The sequence below is a fragment of the Carettochelys insculpta genome, chromosome 6 (assembly GCF_033958435.1).
Source record: "Carettochelys insculpta isolate YL-2023 chromosome 6, ASM3395843v1, whole genome shotgun sequence".
NCBI classification, from domain to species: Eukaryota; Metazoa; Chordata; order Testudines; family Carettochelyidae; genus Carettochelys; species Carettochelys insculpta.
In genome coordinates this window covers 7,937,335-7,955,910 of record NC_134142.1, presented here as the reverse complement: position 1 = coordinate 7,955,910, position 18,576 = coordinate 7,937,335, and the positions used below count along the sequence as shown (strand labels likewise).

General features: G+C 48.5%; 1 protein-coding gene across 1 annotated transcript in view; it reads left to right on the top strand.

Annotated features, from left to right (window-relative positions):
• TRIM9 (tripartite motif containing 9) overlaps nucleotides 1-17,967 on the top strand; it is a 129,245-nt gene extending 111,278 nt beyond the window's left edge. Inside the window, exons 8-10 of the mRNA XM_074998515.1 lie at nucleotides 8,679-8,982; nucleotides 10,655-10,817; nucleotides 15,446-17,967. Coding sequence (XP_074854616.1) covers nucleotides 8,679-8,982; nucleotides 10,655-10,817; nucleotides 15,446-15,508 — 530 coding nt within the window. The 3' untranslated portion in view covers nucleotides 15,509-17,967. The remainder of the gene's footprint in view (nucleotides 1-8,678; nucleotides 8,983-10,654; nucleotides 10,818-15,445) is intronic.
• The last annotated feature ends 609 nt before the right edge of the window (nucleotides 17,968-18,576 follow it).

The window sequence follows — 18,576 nt, the reverse complement described above, 5'->3', positions numbered from 1 at the left end:
AATAGACCCTAGCGAACTATGGAGCTGCATGTGCCAGACCCAACCCCCACCATTTGGGGCAGTAGAACAAGTTTGCTTTCTTAACTAGGGTGATAGCGTGAGAAGCAAGTGGGCGCAAGAGGTGTAGCGGGGATGAGTTGGGGGAATCTTTCCAGGGGAGGTGGTAGCAGTGAGGTAGTATCATCTTTGGACAGCGTCACCCCGCATGGAGAACAGGATGGTCTGTGCTGCAGGAGATTGGCAAGGGGGTGTATTTTAAAATAGAAATGATGATTTGCAAAACAGGTTTCACAGTGATTTGGTATCTGTGAACAGGGCAAGGGTCGTCCTTACCCCCTACACAGGATATGCAGCTTTGTAGAGCACCTGAAAATTTGGGGCACCACTGGGTCTAAACAGCCACCCACCCACCTCTTCCTATTCCTGTTCTGTGGCTCTGCTTCCTCCAGAGAGGATCTAGTTAATTTAAAAGTGCAAGTCTGTGCCAGACTGCTTAGCAATACATCAAACCTGTAACAGAGCCGTTCAAGTGGTAGCAAAGCCATTTCCCAACCCCAGGCCAGTTTCTGAGTTTACCGTGTTAGTCTGCAGGGTCCGAGTTTAAAATCTGCTTTAAAATATTTCATTAGTTAGTTGCTGAAGATTTGTTTAATGGTACAGCATAGGACCTGGTAAATCCTAGGAACAGTCCTGGCAAAGGTACTAAATTCATGGCATCCTTAGACATAGGCTTCAAGTAGCATCAGTACATCAGCCCATACTCAGCTGTAAGCACATGCTTGGCAATGCTCCTTGAAGTCAGTGGAACTCTTCCTATTCAGTAGGTCCCAAGCAGGTAGGGACCTCATAAATGTGTCAGACAGACAATCCTGCTACTCCCTGGTGTCTTAAAAGGGCCATTTTGTCGTCCATTTTAAGAGATTGCTGTTTGCTCCTTTAAGCACGGGGATGGATGGATTTCTGGCTATGGGGACATTAATTGCTCAGAGTCGTCTTAAGCAGATAGTCCCACAAGACGTGCACAAACATTCTCCAGTTAGCTGTTTTGTTTCCGTGAGGTGAAGAGTCATCCAACCTAAAAGTAATAGCAGCGGCTGGAGCTCCAGGCCTCCTTGAAACGCCAGGCCCCAGGGCAACTGTACCCTTGCCCCCCACCGTTATCAGTGGGCTTGGTTTTTCATGAGAGCTTGGGATTGCGTCATCTCCACAAGCAGGTCACTGTGTAGGCAACCCCAGAAAGAGGTATCCCAGAAGATGTGTCTCCGGGCTGTGCTCGGATCACAGTGTATGTGACCCTCCCTTAGCAACCTTCCAGGGCATTGTTCTTGTACACATGGACTAAGCAAGCTTGACTTTGTCTTTGGCTTGGATGAGGTTCAGCCCCTGGATCAGTTTTATGGTCAGTCTTTTCTTATCTTTGTGGCGTCCAGAATTTCATAAGGCTTCCATAACGGTTTTAAAGCGCCATTGAAAACAACTTCCAAAAAAGCTGTCCCAGGGCTGCCTGGTTCTAGTGCACTACTCAATAAACCTCCATGTCCAGTTAGGATGTGAGCAGACCCTCACCCAAACAGCTGTTGTCCACGAGGGCAGAGAACAGGCAAAGGAAGAGCTAACTCGGGCTCATCAAGGGTGCAGAAGAGGAGGATCAGAACACGACAGAAATGCCTGGCAACCTGCCTTCCCCAGCAGAGATCCCCATTGCTGGGAGCGCAGCTTCAGGCCTGGCTTAGTAGAAGTCTGACCGCATGGCTCTGAGTGAGATCAGAACTGGAGGAGTTGATGGGGACTGGGTTTGACAGCACGGCAGCCTGCACCAAAGGCTCATGTCTGTTACTCTGTCGTAAGACTGCCAGGCACTGAGGATGGAGTGGGCTTTAACGCAGGTGTACACGCCGCAGACTCTTATGCTCAGACATCATCTCCTCCATCCCTCCCGTTGTCTCCCAGCACCCCTGGCCTTTTTATCAGCTCGTCAGCCCAGTTCCTTTGGACCCTAAAGAATTTAGACTAAGCAGGAGCTACACCCAGCCCCAGTCACAAGCCCCAGTTATGGTGTCAGGCTTTGGGCTACTGCAGGCTGCTCCAAATGACTTGGAGCCTGTTGGGGTGGAGCAGGTCACAGGAAGTCCTGTGAAAGGTGAGCAAACTAGCAGAAAGGTTGGAGCTCAGGCTACCTGTGGGAATCATGAGCCTTCGGAATCACCAGGTGAGGGATGCTCTCAGCTTCACCAAGAGCTTCTGCTGAGAAATCCCTGCTGGTGGCAGGTGGGAAGGCTGCCAGGTGGGCAGCAGGAGAATGACAGTGCTCTTTGGGAATGCAGTGGTCACAAAGGACCTGGATTACCATGGTGGGAACAATGAAATTCCACCTCTCCAGCATGGTGGCCTGCAGTCACTCAGAGACAGTTCTCCGGCCCTTTGAAATGAATGGGAGGGCTGCCAGCACGTCCAGCAGCCGTTGGGTCAGGCTCTCCAATTGCAGGGTTCAGGCCTAATGAAACACCTAGTGGGAGGATCAGGTGTATCTGACAGACACAAAGAGCTATCCAGAAATTTTTAACCTGTGGAACTCATTGCCAGGGGATGTTGTGAAAACCAAAACTATAGCAGGGCTCAAAAAAGAAATAGATAAGTACATGGAAGAGAATCAAACAATGGCTGTTAGCCAGTCTGGGTGGGAATGCAACCCATGGTCTGGGTGTCTCTAGCCCCCGATTGCTAGAAGCTGGGGGAGGATGATGGGTGGATCACTTGATGATTGCTTGTTCTGTTCTTGGGGGCACCTGCCATTGGCCCCAGTGGAAGAGAGGCTAGAGGGCTGGGTGGACTGTTGGTCTGACCCAATGTGGCCATTCTGTTGGTGTTAACACACCATCCTGCCCCACCTTTCAGCCAGGTGAACTTTTGAAGGTACTTTTAATAAACACAGTTTAGATCAGAACTGTACTAAGAGGTTATCAACACATCACCTGCACAGTGTGCCTTTGACTGCAGTGAGCATTCTGGACCAGAGAGAAGCATTTAAAATACATTCCCTGGGAGTTGGGTGCGTTAAGATGGGCATCTTCCTCGGTGGGGTACAGTATTATGATGCCTTCCAGAATTTGCTGAACATAGGAGTTAGCCTAAGCAAGTGGCTCAGATTTGTCTTCAGCTACACAGAGGTGATTCTGAAGACCCAAATACATTGACAGTGCAATGATACAGTGTTATTGAGAACTTCCTTTGTCTGTCCCCTCAGCACAACCAGGTCTGAGCCTCTGCATGTTAAAGTGTCTGTGTTCTGCACTGCGGTGGCAGCTCAAGTAATGGTTTGAAGTCAGCCAGCAGATGTCTGACGTGGGGTTTGCATTGATCTTGCGTTTAGACACAGAGTCAGAAGAACAGACCCTCCCTTTTCCAGTGCCTTTGGAAAGATTGCAGCTCCGTAGAATGAGTCCTTTCTCCTCCACACTTAATCTACAACCCAGCTTTTCGGGGAGATCCTACTTTGAGCTCAGATCCTCGTCCCACCCGCTGAGCTTGCATTCTTCTTTGCAGTCTCTGAATTCAGCCGGTGAGCCCAGCACGTCTGGCGTTTCCTCTTGATCTGTGCTTTGGGGCAGCTCCGAAGTATTTGTTTTGTTTTGTTTTGTTCTTTTTCCCATGACGTTCATGTGCCAAGGGGATCAGTCGTTCTGTTTGTCGGTGGCCTGCTTCCAAAGCGAGAGGAACTTGGATGATGTAGCTTTGTGGTGTGTGTTTCTATGTAACAACAATACCATTGTAGCTGTCATTTAACGGCATCAATTAGCAAGCCCTGGTTCAGCGCATAATTCCTTATGCCAGAGCTGTTATAGCCAAGGGAGGAGCCAGGGTGGAATTAGGGGACCAGCGCTGGCCCAACCTTTGGAGGGGATGCTGGGAAAGATCCCGGGAAAGTCAGCTACTGCTGTAAGAGTTGTTTCATTGCAGCTCATTTTAAGGCTTTTTGATTAACCGTCAACCCAGCAGAACTTTTTAAAAAGAAACATTAAACAACACAAAAGCAAGCAATGCACCGAAGGGATCATAGCCACACATCCTAGCTGAAGCCTGTAGAGACTGATTTTGAATCTGTCTCCAGCTCCTGCTGACTTCACTGAACTTGTGTGAGCTCAACACCGGTCAAAATCAGGCTCTTTGCTAGCTAAATGCTCTTTGTCTGCAGAGGGGAGGAAAATGCATAAACATGCCGGACAGCTGGTTGTAAGCAGAGCCCCTGAGTGCCCAGCCTGCCTCTCTGTTCCTTGCCTTAGCGGTTTGTGATGAGCGTTAGGCCGACGCACAGTGCAAAGGCCAGACAGAGTCTCCTGCGGCTTGTGGGGAGCAGGGACTGGCAAAGCAGTGGCCAGCAGAGCTGATCTCTTGGGCACTATTTCCAAACCACAAACAACTTTTGCACATTTCTTATTTTCTAAAGCTCTCAGGGCCTCATTCCCCCATTGTGCCGGGTTTACACCTGTGTCGCTCCATCGGCTTCCATGGCTGAACCCCTCCCCACCCCCGACTTGCTCTGGTTCCGTCCGGGGAGAATGGGTTCCCTTTCCTTTTGTTTTCATCTCACCCCTCGGAATGAGGAATGCTGCAGCATGGCAGAGGCCAGAACATACAGGGCAGTTCCCTCTCAGCAACTTTCTTTTCTTTGTGCTTTTATGTTGGTCGTTGTACTGCTGCGCATTGCTGGCCTGAGCTGTGTTTTGTTACTGGATGGTTTGACTTTGTGTCCAATGTGCTGCGGTCTGTTGTAACGGCGTTGATCGCGTGTATGTGGAGTATGTATCTTCCGGATCACAGACTGAGTGCCTGGGAAGAGGGCGGGAGTGGAGATTGAGGGTTGAAATTTTACACCTATCTAACAACTTAGTACGTGTTTGTCCTGCGGAGGATTAATCTGTGTAACAGAACAGCCCAGAAGTCTTGGGAGGAAATCCTTTTGGAAGCTGGGACAGGGCACGATTCATTAAAGGCCACGATTCATTAACGCTGCCTCAGCAACCTTTGCATCATTTTACACGGCAAGGGATGAGTGCGGCACAAGGTGCGATGAGAAATATATAGGATGTACCCCGCCTGGACGGACTGATGTGACCGTGCTAGAGCCAAACAATGGCACAGAAAAAACGCCACCGTTTTTTGCACATAGATTGAAAACAATCACAGACTCATCCTGAGCGGTTCTGAGCTAAAACAGTTCTGACAAAATGGGATCACGTAACTCTCATGTTGGTGCAGATGCAAAGATATCCCCTTTTCTCAACGATCAATCGCTACGGAGCAGTAAGAGGATGGTTTTATGAAGCTACAGTAGCTTCTTTATCAAATGAAATACATTTGGGCCAGATTCTCCAGTGCAGCGACTTTGCCTATGATGCCCTCATAAGATTACCCCAGTGCAAGGAGAATCCTCCGTTCACACACAGGGTAAGGGTGGTGAACTCCTACACTATTGAATCCCTTGTTTCAGCCCTCTGGAGCTGCCTGCAGCCAGAAGTAGCTGTGACAGTCTCCCAGCTGCACATGAGAGCTCCAGGGTATATCCTGGGGTCCATGGAAGGAGGTTGTACATTCACTTTGACTCTGCTGGGTCATCAGCCTCTAATTTTCATGACTACCCACCCAATGGCATCAATAAATGCTCAGTGCAATGCCGTCTGAGGGGGCTGAGCTCTCTGAGAAGCACAGTAGCATAATTACAGTACTCGTAAAATATGGTAATAGCTAAACTAGAATCTGATAGCTACATAAAACCCACAAGAGCAGGGAAACTGACCAGCACTACTGTCCAGGGCTGGCAGCCTGACTCATGCCACCCTGATGGGAGCGGTTTTTCCCTCTCCTGTAGGCTGCTTGCCACTCCCAGGAGGCAGGAAACTGACCAGCGCTGGTGCACTGCTCAGTTTCCTGGCTCCCCCGAGTTACACGAAATTTGACTTATGCGGGGTTGCCTAAGAACGCAGCCTCCATGCATGTCGGGGGTCTACTGTATATATATATTTTTAAGAGTGCAGTGAATGAGGAGATTTACTGAATGGGACAATCTTTACTTTTTGCTGCTAGCAGTCCTCTCGTGGAGGCCAATACAGTCCATTCCACTATAATATAGATAGAGGACAGGATCTTCCAAAGGATCTACTCATTTGGGGTTTTTAGGTTCCCAGCCTGAGCCACTTTAAAGGGGCCTGATTGTCGGGGGACAAACATGCAGCTCTTTCTGAAAATCAGACACCATCAGGGCATCTCTAAGTCAGGCACCCAAAATCACGCATCGCTTTCAAAATCTCAGAGGTGGTCTTTGGCTTTTAATGAATCAGGCCTGAGGTGATTAGATTAAACGGGGAATTTTGTAAGTGTTTACGAGTATTTTTTGTGGCCGGTTATTGCATCTTAGCTTTGATGTGTGAAATATAGTATCTCTTTATAGGCTGCAATTTTGAGACACAGTCAGCGCCTTACTCTCAATTAGGCAAGTATACTTATTACAATTAAGTCATTCTCACTCGATGTTGGTCATTTTTATGGTTTATTTTTACATTGAGCCTTTTGTGACAAAGTAAACAGACAGCACCGTAAAATCAAAGAGCGTTCCTTGGTTTACACCGTTTTTCTCAAATTCCATCCCAGTGATTTGAAGGAGGAACAGTCATTTCAGTGTGGTAGTTAAGGAGTTTTCAGTTCTTCCACTTGGAAACCTGAAGTTGAGCTGTGGGTGTGGACTCCCAATCAAAGGCTTATCTTTAAAAATTAAATAAACGGGACCCCACCTAAATGAGGTGCTTTGGCACGTGTCAGACTTCAAATACATGTTTAGTCCCGTTGAAACTGATTGGATTCTTGTGCACTCAAAGTTAGGCATGGACCTGGCTGAACCAGGGATCCCAGTCTAATTTTACAGGAGCTAAAAACATGCATTTCCTGATGATTTCTGTTGGAGCAGCAAGTGCTCAGCAGCTTGCAAAATCAGACGCTTTTGTTCTTTTTGAAAAAAGCAAACCTTTTCCAGATGACCCAACTCAGCTAAGTTCACTAAATCTGTCATACACTGCACAGTGTAACATGCACTTCATTTGCAACACAGGTCCATGGTGAGTCCCTGTTTACACAAATTTCAGGACATGAGAAAAAAAATCATGCAATACACGGAAAAGTATGTGAGCAAAATATATATATATATCTATATATTACTGAAGTCTTTATTTTAATAAATGTCAATTTTACTTCCTGTTTCTTTCCTGCATGCCTTTCATTTGGAATGACAACAGTTGACATTAAAAAAATGGTGGCAGGTATGGAACCATTTATATTGAGTTATAAAAGCAGTGAGTGAGTTAGCTTGGAAAACGTTCAGCAAATTTAATGCATAAATCTGATTTATTTTCAGGCGGTGTGTTTGGGATGTGCCAGGTCACATTTGAACTACATTAAATGCACAAAAGGCCCCAGGAGCGGGGAAAAAAAACACATGAAATTTGGGTAGTGGTTTTTGAAATTATGAGACTCTGGGTGGTACCAAAAAAACAAGGATCTTCCTGGCTGATGTATTGTATCTAAATTGCAGTGCGTTCAAATCAGCAATCATGCTGATTCCTGGAGGTTCTCAACAATTTCCAGAATTCACATGAGCTAGATTTGATAAAAAATAAGATTGAAGGTTCTCTAGGGAGGTTTGTTTTGTTCAGTTCTTCTATAAATGTAGTTGGTTTTTTTTTGTGTGTGTGAGCTGGTGATAACCTAGACCTGCAAGTCCTCATCCCTCACATTCACTGACACACCTATAACCTCCTTCCCATCCCGAGCTGGTACCTGCAAAGCATTAGTCACACCAATAATCTTTCACTGTAAGAGTACCTGTTATTAACATTTGTCTTGCACTAGACCCTAGAGGTCTAACCAAAGTCAGGTCCCCATTGTGCTAGGTGCTGTACAAACATACAGCAAGATACAGTCCCTGTCCCAAAGATGCTACAGACTCCGTAGACAGGACCAGTCAAAGGTGGGGGGGAACACAGGGAAGCAGTGGGCTCAGGTGGAAGGGGCATGGCCAGGGCAGATGGTCCTCTGCGCACGCACACCCCCTCCCCAGGCCTCAGTCCTGGCCCTCTTCCCCTCCCCATAGTCCTCAAAGCTGTTCAGAGCCACACTCCAACAGAGATTTAAAGGGCACAGAGCTTCTTCCACCATCACTGCCACAGTAGCAGGGGCTGGAAGCCCCGGGCCCCTTTGAATCACCAGCCCCCCGTCCGATTACCCCCTTTCCCTCCCTCATCAATGCACCTGCCTGTGCTCTCCCATAAGATCCCCCAGCTTTTGTGTCAACGTTTGCAGGATCGGACACTCCGGTGTCACTGCACTACCAGTTTCCAGGCCCAGGTATCAAGGGCCTCTGTCACCAGCGGATTATCTTGGCAGAGATAACTTACGAGCAAGGAGACCTTCTTCTGTCATGGGTAGATTCTACTGAGCCAGGCCACTGTCCCTCTACCTTCCTCTGCATTTACAGAGAGCCAGTTCCCTGATGTACGTGGAGATATGCTTGGCCTGAGTCCACTCCTTCAGTCCTGCCAGGGGCACACGGTGCTTCTGATCCCCCGGGGGGCTTTGTTGCTGGAATGTATTCTCTCAGCCGTACTAAACAGCTCTCCTTTGTGTATTTCCAGTGGCCTGGTTTTCGTTCGATCCCGGCTCTGCACACTCTGACATCCTCTTTTCCAATGACAACCTGACTGTCACCTGTAACAGCTATGATGACAGGGTTGTGCTGGGGAAAACTGGCTTTTCCAAAGGGCTCCATTATTGGGAGCTGTCGATCGATCGTTACGATAACCACCCAGACCCGGCCTTTGGCGTGGCCCGTGTTGATGTCCTCAAGGATGTCATGCTAGGAAAGGACGACAAAGCCTGGGCAATGTATGTGGACAATAACCGGAGCTGGTTCATGCACAACAATTCACACACCAACAGGTATGCCACACACGCTGGAATCAGGTCTTCTCTAGCCTGTCTTTCTCTCAAAGATCAAAGCCCAAATTCAACCCTGACATAAGCCCGCTTCAATGGCAGCTGCACACATTTATTCCGGGAATGAATTTGTTCCTTAGCACCTAAACGGAAGTCCTTATGCTATGCATAAACAAGGAACAGTTCAGATATCCTTGGTACTACACATGCTACAGGATTTCTTCCCCTTCTGTACTACAAATGTATTATCCCAGGTCTACCTCTGCTTCCCCAACCCTCCGAACGTTCCTCCATCTACCCAGGCAGTGCGTTTCTCCACACATGAGTAATGCGCCCATGCCAGACTCATGCCAATAAACCTTCATACCATCTGGACTGCTCGATTGTGGCGTAGAAATTCTGTCTCCATCCATCCTTACAGGCTAGTTTGTGAGGATTTTGTGCGTATTTTTGAGGCAATCCATTCTTCCCGGGGGCTCTTCCACCCTCTTGCTGGTAGCGTATGGAATGCTGAACGCAGTTGGCCACCATTAGACCAGAGGAGTAGAAGAAGGTGCTTTGCTCAGCCAGTTGTATAATTTCGATGGTTGTGGGTCAGTGGCACCCGCCCAGGTGCCATTAGCGTTGAGCTCAGAGGATTCCACTAATCGTGGTTGTGTTTGAGGTCAGACTGGCATATGCAGCTGTCTTAGAATACACACTGTGGTGGGTCTCATAGCTCCGTAAATCAGCTGTATTTTAAAGTAACAGCACGTTGCCCTTTTGTGCATCATGTGTCTTTCCCTGCACGTAATTCTCTATGACGCTTCCTGACTCAGGGGGAAAGAATGAGCCAAAATATCCGCGGGTGCCATACAGAGGAGGAACGGCTCGTGGTATTGAGTTGTGTCTATTAGGCCGCCCATCATCACTCTCGATCTTAACGTGGAAACAAGAGTTTCCTGTACAGTGCCAAGTGATTTTGTAGCCCTGGGTCTCACCCATAGGGTTTGGGAGTCTTTCTCTTGACTGCCATCGGTGCTGGATGAGGGCCTTGGTTAAGTGAAAAGTGAGACCCTGTAGTACGACAGCCTAGACTGGGATAAGGGGTGACAGTCAGTGACATTGGCTGTGTTTTGTGGAAAACCGAACTCTGGCGTGTGGCACAGTCTTACCGCACGAGTGCGAATTACTCTGGGAGCTGTCTCTCTGATTGCGCGCTGGTTTCCTGACTGCTTTTACCGTAGGCTCTGTGATACACAAAGAGTTTGGGCCAAATTACTCATGGAGCCATGCTCCATCTGAGCCTGGCAAACTCCCACTGACTTCCCATGGGGCTCCTTATGAACGGCTGAGCCAGCTTTAAAAGTTCAGAGAAGCCAGTCTTTTCCCAGGTGTCTGTGAAGCACGTGTTGGCTGGTGGGACACCTCCCTGCACACACTTCTGCTGAAGATAATGGGAGCCCCGTGTGCGTGCCCAAGGGGCAGAATGTGGCTCATGGTCACTAGGCTACAACACCATGCACGGGTCTTTGTCCTGTGACGTGTTTCGTGGCTGCATTGCTTCCCTGGAGACTGCCATGAATCGGGGCTTTGCTTTGTGCATTTTGGGGAGACCTTCCTTCATAACTTCTGTAGCACGGACCGTGATGGAATTAAGTGATGTCCACAATCTGCCTTCCTCTTCCCCCCACAGAACCGAAGGGGGAATAACAAAAGGTGCCACAGTGGGCGTGCTCCTTGACTTAACCAGAAGGACCCTAACGTTTTCCATCAATGAAGATCAGCAAGGGCCTGTGGCTTTTGAAAACCTGGAGGGCCTGTTCTTCCCTGCCGTCAGCCTGAACAGGAACGTGCAGGTAGGTGCTTTGGCGGGTACCGTGTGACACAGAGAAAGGGGTTTCGCAAGAGCAGGCTATGAACGAGCTGAACCTCCTGCCTTTGGAGCACTGTCTTCCTGCAGGGCTACCACCATTTTAGCCCCTGGAGTGCTCTCCACAGGGTGAAAAAAGGAAATAAAACCCTGGGAGCTGCTAGAGTGGGCGACAACCTGTTTGGAACCAGGCAGCCTTGGAAGAGTAAACGTGACTTCCCGTGTCAGTGATGAACCACTGATGTGAGAATATGCCTTTTGCTCCTCAGGGTTCTCCTGTGCCATGGATGGCAGGAGAACAGAATTGTCAGCTTGGCAACTCTGGCTATGTCTGCACTAGGCTAAGAAAGTCAACCACAGATCTGCCATTCTACCTACACCAATTGCGTCGCTAAAATTGATGTATCTGTGCTCGGCTAACTTGATTGTCTATACCAGGAAAGGTCAATGGGAGAGTTTCTCCCCTTGACCTCCCTTACTCCTCACGTCCCATGGGGAGTACGGGGGTCAAGTGCAACCCCTGGTCGGTCAATTTCACGTATCTACAAAATTGAACCCTAGAAGATCAACCCTGAGCAGGTGGCTCTTCCTGGGGAGCGTAGAGCTGCCCATAGTTTATCAGTGTCCTTTAGGAACCACACTCGTTATAAAAAGCCTCCTGTGTCCCAGTCATGTGTTACCAAGATGCAGGGCATGTGCTGCGTCCTGTTCCGCACACAGCACTTTCTAACACCGGCTATCTTGAGCGCTTGGCCGTTCCTAAACTCTGTCTCTGCAGCGAGGGCCCTTTCAAGTTCATGTTGCTCGGAACTGAGCTGGTATTTTTATTCTAAATTGTTTATTTTCCCCTCACTCCCGTCCTCTCTGTTGTCCTCGTCAAGGCATTACTCTTTTCATTCACTCAGCGGAGTCTTTCTCTGACCCTGGGTCTGCTCTGCCCACTTACTCACCCATTGCTTCTCTAAGTCAGGGCATGTCAGGCGATATGATGAGGTGTCCACGTAGTCAGTCAAGTCATCTATTTTGGGCATTATTGTGGACCTCAAGGACAATCTTGCTTAGGCAGGACACAGAGACATGATGCCCTCTTGAGCGCTGTCCAGTACCCCTGAATCAATGGACGAAGTCCCATTGGCTTCAGTGGGATTTGAGTCAGGCCCTTAAGCACAAAGGGGCATTGGGTAGAATTGGAGGAGCCTGTCCAGGAACACACGCAGAGCGGCAAGAGCGCAGAAACTGAGAGGCGTCTTTACATCGGACTTTCTAGATGTGGTGCAAGTACAATGGATGATTGAGGTTTTTTCCCAGCTGCTGGGGTAGCCTTACTCCTGAATAAAGGGAGTTCCCTCCTTGATGCCCTGTGGGCTCTAAGACACATTGTCTGTCCCTTTCTTTGCTGCTGATCCATTTGATGTGAATCTGAGACCGGCCGTCTGTTCTGAGTTTCATGATTATATTGCTAAGCAGCGACAGCGTTCAGCAGTCCGTGGTACTCGCACGTTTGTGTGTATATGTATATATATATATATGTGTGTGTATATGTATATATATGCGTGTGTGTGTGTGTGTGTGTATGTGTGACACATGTACGAGTACCACGGCTCAATGGGTTCTATTCCCATCTCTACATCCTTTACATTGGCCAAGAGAGGAAAAATTTATCCAGCCCCATTGATTCCTGACAGATCAATAGAAGAGAGAAAGTTTAAAATCCCCAAATAAGAGAAGCCCCAGGACATGCTGACAAAAGCCTGGCTAATAAACTCAAGGCGTTCATTATGCTTTCCCCCCACAAAGGGGTGTGAGTAACTCAAGTATCTCTGTTAGGATTCAGAAGACTCTGTTTTGGAACAGATGGTTTGTAAATTTGATTCTAAGATCCCTGTGTTATTTTGTAAGGAGAGGAATGAGTTATGATTCCTGCCCACCATGTATGTGAGACTTAGACTGTGCAGAAAGGAGACTAAACCTGAGCTGTAAAACTCTGTGCAGTTGTATGCCTATCAGTGATCCGTTTGACAAAGCAAGCTACAGCTGCTGTGACCCTGCGCATACAACTGGCAATCTTCATAGGCACTGACAGCGTAGATCAGTGGTTCCCAACCTATTTACCATTGTGGGGCGCATAGGCAGGTCTCTGTTATACGGGCAGCGTCCACGCAATACATATGCTGTCTGCACGCCCCAAGGCGGTCGGGTGAGCCACGCGTGTGCTGATTGTGCTGCCCGTGGGCCGCAGGTTCCGAACCACTGGAGCAACCTGGTGGGATATTTTCCCTAGCAGAAATCCCGCAGTGGGTTGGCCATTGCTCTGGTGGGCTCCTGCATCCATCTGTGCAAGTCGTTTCCCTAAGAGAAGCAGTTTCTTTAACCCGTGTTTCGTAACTGAGGAACAAGACAAGATCCGTAGTGAAATATGTGCCCAGAAAGTGCCCTGCAGTAGATCGGCAGAGGTTGTTACAGACCCCAAGAGGGAGTTGGATGCCTCTCTCCTTTTGTCCTTGGGAATCCTCTCTCTTGCATATGCCTTGTACTGCCCCAACTGCTGCTTGTGCAGCTGCTTAGGTATCAGCGAGGGGACCGTCCCTTCCCAGGCCTAAATTCCCGCCACAGAGGAAATGCTAAAAGTGGGGCCTGCTGCCATCGCAGAGCCATGGTCCCTGCCAGCTGAGCGCTTTAACAGCCACCGAGGAGAGAGTCAAATGCCACCCAGCTGATTAGCAGAGTGCCCACAGCTGACAGCATGGGTTTCTATTGGTGGTGCACATCCACACATGCCTTGGGGCGCATAACAAAATTTATTCCATACACGGGAAAAGAAAAATCGGAGGGAACATTGCCGCAGACCTGCTGTGACCAGCAAGGTCATGGAACACAGCAGAGGAGCTGGAGGTAGGGAGGCAGGCAGAATTCCTGGGACCCACAACTGTTGCAGGGGCCCAACCCCCTCCCGCCCCCCATGGAGGGTTTCTCCTGGAGCTCAGCACACCCAGCCATGTAATCCCTGCTCCTCTGATAACTTGCTGGTGATGCTGCGCTGGTGCCACCTCCTGTTCTGTGGCCTTTGATTAGTGTCCTGCTCTTGGTTCCGCACTGCAAAGTGTGAATTAAAGGCACCGGATTGGGTCGGGCCTGCCAAAAACATCAGGAGAGCAACACCTGCCTTCTCGGCACCCGGGAGCAGGAGGCAGAGAAATATGCCGCTGGGCACGAGGCGGCACTGAAAGGGCAGCAGTGGGAATGCCGGGGGGGGCGGGGGGGACAAGGAGGAGAGGTGTGGGGGCTGTGAATAGTACAGGGGGAGGATGCACGGCCATGAGCCGAGGGCCCCCAGTGATACACTTGGCTGCCCTCTCTCACAGCCAGCCCGCTTCCTCAGTACAGATCCCCCGGGCACATTGGAAGGCTGGTGGTTTTTAAAGCCGAGAACCAAAGCGTCCGCACTCTGACACGTCGTGGGCGAGACCAGCGCCAGTTACATGCCACGAGGCGGATCCCGTCTGGGAGCCTGTATATCCCCCCCCGGAGCTGTGCCAGGTGCACTGTCTGCCCGAGTACTCTGTGCTCCGCCTCTTGCCGGGAGCAGCATATTCAGGCAGTGCTGCTCAGCCACCACCCTGCTGCGCCAGGGCCTGCAGCCTATTTCGCTAGTCCAGCCCCGCTGGCAGGTCGCTCTTGTAAGCCAGAGCAGCTGCTGGTAACACACAATGCGGCTTGCACAGGGGGTTTAGACCCCTGGCTCACTTCTGAAATGGGCAGGACTACACTAGACCTTCAGGCAATCCTAGAGACTATTCCAGCTGTGACTGTTGCGAAGTTGGAATCGACATTTCCAGGATTGACTTATCAGGCCATCCTCACAGAGGAAGGTCGATGGGAACAACTCTCCCTTACTCCTCATGAGAGTGAGGAGTGCCAGGGTCATCTGTCGAGCCCTGATGGTTCAGTTTAGCGCATCACTGCCAGGCACACTAAATCAAACTCCAGAAAGTCAACCCTGAGCTTGTCAATCTTCCGGTAAGTATAGACAACCCAAAGTCAGAGTTCAGCCCCAAATGTGGACATACAGCGATTGCTCTTCTTCAGCGTGTGTCAACCTGTTTTTATAAAGTATCCCTTTTTCAGAAAAAAAAATTATAAGTCTCCTCCAGACTTCTAAGGGCACATATACCACCAGCTGAGAAACATGGTCCTAAGGTAATCTGAGGTCTTGAAACAAATGCCATTCAACCTGTCCAGGTTACTGTACCCTTTGCAGGAGTCAGATTTGTTTCGTGTACCACCAAGTTACACCTCCCTTAAAAACTACTTGCAAAAACGTGCACAAATACCACAGACGACGACTACTGAAAACGTGCTGAGTTTCTACCATCTTATTATCAATTAAGTGAATTGGACTAGAAATATTGTACTGCTATTGCAGCATAAGGCATGTGAAGCAGCAGAAACCAGTCATTGTCCAAATGAACTTTTAGATTATACTGATTTTATTAGTGTTTTTTATGTAGCTGACTGTAAACTAAGCAGCCTGCTAGATGAGGTGATGTACCCCCAAGGGTACACATACTCCTGGTTGAGAAACACTGATCTATAGTAACAGCCCTGTCCTTACAGGTGACGCTCCACACTGGTTTGCCCGTCCCTGAATTCTACACGTCCAGGGGATCCATGCAGTAAGGACACTACAGAAGCCAGCTGCCTTTTCTCAGGATGAGTCAAGAGAGCTGCTTTGCTTTGTTGAAACGAGACCTCCCAGGAGCCAGGGAATCTTTGGTTGGCTGGTAACTGGAGACCACGGGGAACCAACAAATAAACAAAAAAGTAAACACGAGAAGAGAAGAAACTGGCCTTCTCCAGTCTTTGAAATCCACAACTGCCTGGCAAACCCGTGTGGTGTCCCCAGCCCAGCGCCATCCGGCACCCGTCTGCTTTGCTGTTTAGCTCTTTTGGCTGATAAAGTACCTAGCTAGCCTGAGGTGTTACTCTGTGCCAGCCTCCCGGTTTGGGCCCTTGATTTGGTATGGTATTATTTTTAAACGTGGGCTTTTAATTTCCTCATAACTGTGTGGTTGCTGTTGGCCAGTTTAGCTGCTACCATGGCAAGTGAAACCCTCCCAATAACTTTTGACTGAGTTATGCATGGGACAAAAGGTGCTGTTTAAAGAAATGAGGAAGAGATGGGGGCGTGGGGGTCTCTTTGTGGGCACGCCTTTGCTGATGCCGGTCAGGTTACCTCCAGTGATGTGTCTTCCCCTGTGGCCTTTCTTGTGGAGTATCCTCACGCGTATTTGTAGACATTGGTCTTAGATTACCAGTTAGTATGTACAGAGCCAGGTGGAACGCATCAAGTATTAGGAGACGGTCATATCTAGTATAGCAGATAGGGCCAAATTCTTCCCTCGTGCATGGCCAGAGAAACCCACCGTCATGCGTCCCTGGGCAGGATTTGGTCCAAAGATATTACTTTTCAATACTAAGAAATAGGGCCGGGCTTCATCAGCCCCCTGAATTAAGATGGATAGGGGACCAGAGCAGATAATTACATTTCTGATGTGACGATCACTTGGTTTCAGCAGAATAATTAGATGCTAATTGAACAGCTCTGGGTCTGTAATTGATCCTGTCCAAAGGCTTTCCTGTTGAGCTCAGTAGGTGGACCGTGCTGCTAGCCAGCTTCCTGTCCCCAGGCACTGCAAGGCCGGACAGATTTGCGAGAGGACTTGATAAGAGCCCTTGTACCCACTCAGTGGCTTTATAAACGGCGCTCTACATACTGGTGCCATCTGACCTGGTGCTGCCATGTCTCACAGGGCCTGCCGTTGGCCCTTTTGATACTAGCATTTATTTTTTTATAGCAACAACGGAGAAGTAGCCTTAAAACTGCACCCGACAGTGTCCTTCTTTTCGTAGCGAGGATTTGTTCTGTTCCGAGCTCAGCATCACTTGGGGATCAGGAGAGAAAGAGGAGGAAAGAGGCTGGGTCTACACGTGCCCCTTCCTTTCGAAAGGGGCATGTTAATGAGCGGGTTCGAAATATGCTAATGAGGTGCTGCAATGAACATGCAGCGCCTCATTAGCATAACGGCGGCCGCAGCAATTCGAAAGTGCAGCTTTTCGAATCGCGCACCACCCGTGGAGATGGGACCTTCCAAAAGGACCTCCCCCAGTTTTCAAAAGCCCTCCTTCCGATCACCATATTCATTGCAGCACCTCATTAGCATATTTCAAACCTGCTCATTAACATGCCCCTTTCGAAAGGAAGGGGCACATGTAGACCCAGCCAGAAAGTTAGCATCACAGTCCCTGCCATTCACATTCTCAGGAATCATCCATACTTGTTGCCAGGCCTACCTGTGCCTAACAACATCAACTAGAGTTACATGCGGCTTCCATGCGCACACTTAACTTTCTGGTAATTCAGACAAATGTCACCTGGAACAATGACAGAGTATTATCACTGTGTTTAAAGTGCCAGAATGTTAACTTTTACCATTTCTGTTGTGACGAAACTGCATGCTGCATGTGATTACGCTTTCCGTCAGCTGAGGACGCTCCAGAGATTAGTTTCAGGGGCTGGAGAAAGGTTCTGTTTTGGTGCCCAACCGTTTGCCAATGTGCCAAGCAATTGAGTTGGGTGGAAACAAAAAAAAAATATATATATATATATATATATATATACACTTAATGGACCTGGGGGTAGGGTGGGAAGGGAAGCTACTGAAATAATTATCAGCAAAAAGATCTGTGTAAATAGATAAACCTTTACTTTTAGTGCTTACCATTCTATTGAAGATATTCTTATTTGTTACATTGTTGTTTTAGTATTAAGTTGTTCTAATTTATTGAATGGGTGCTATCTTGTTCATTTAAACTTACTAGTTTATCTCGGCTACAGAAGAGCTGTGTTGCAGGACAACGCTGAGCTGTTATTTGTTTAATTTCTTATGAGACCCAGTTGCCGGGCCACTGTGGACTCGTTTTTCATAGTCGTTACGTTCCCAGCTCTTGATGATGTTCATGATGCTTATTAGGTTTCTAGTGACTTGTAACACGTAGTTTACACTGTACTGCTATCATAGCTGCATACAGCTGCTGTACTAAAGCAAAGTGTTTGCTGTTCTAATAAATGACTTTTATGAGAGAATTCTGCATGTGTCCCCCCCCAAGCATCTTCAGTTTTTCTTGTACAGGCACTGGGCGTGTTTACCATGCCATGGTCTTTACTGCAGTAGTGACAGAATTTCCCTGGTGTGCAGCAGGGGTACGTAGAGGCCAGCTGGATGAGTAAGCCTCAGAGGGGAGGCCATGTTACTCTGCAGCTTCACAAATAACAAGTAGTCCCAAGGCACCTTAGTGAGTAACAAATTTATTAGATGGGTTTGACCCACAAAAGTTCATGACCTAATAAATCCGTTAGTCTCTAAGGTGCTTGTTCTTTTTAGTGGCCTCCCGTGGTAGACTGGCCCTGGGAAGAAAGAGGTTTGTGTGTCAGTGAGGAACACGGGTACAGAATCAGAATTGAAGTCCTTCCAGTCCTACAAAGGTCATGTAATCCAGTCTCCTGCACTTCTGTCCAGATCAAGAGCCATCTAGGCCATCCCTGACAGGTGTTTGTTTGACCTGCTCTTTAAAAACCTTCTGTGATGGAGGTTCCACTGCTTTTCTGAACTCTTTATTCCAGTGCTCAGACAGCCTGATTAGGAAGTTTGAAGAAGTTTTTCCTGATGTCTAACCCTGCTGCATTT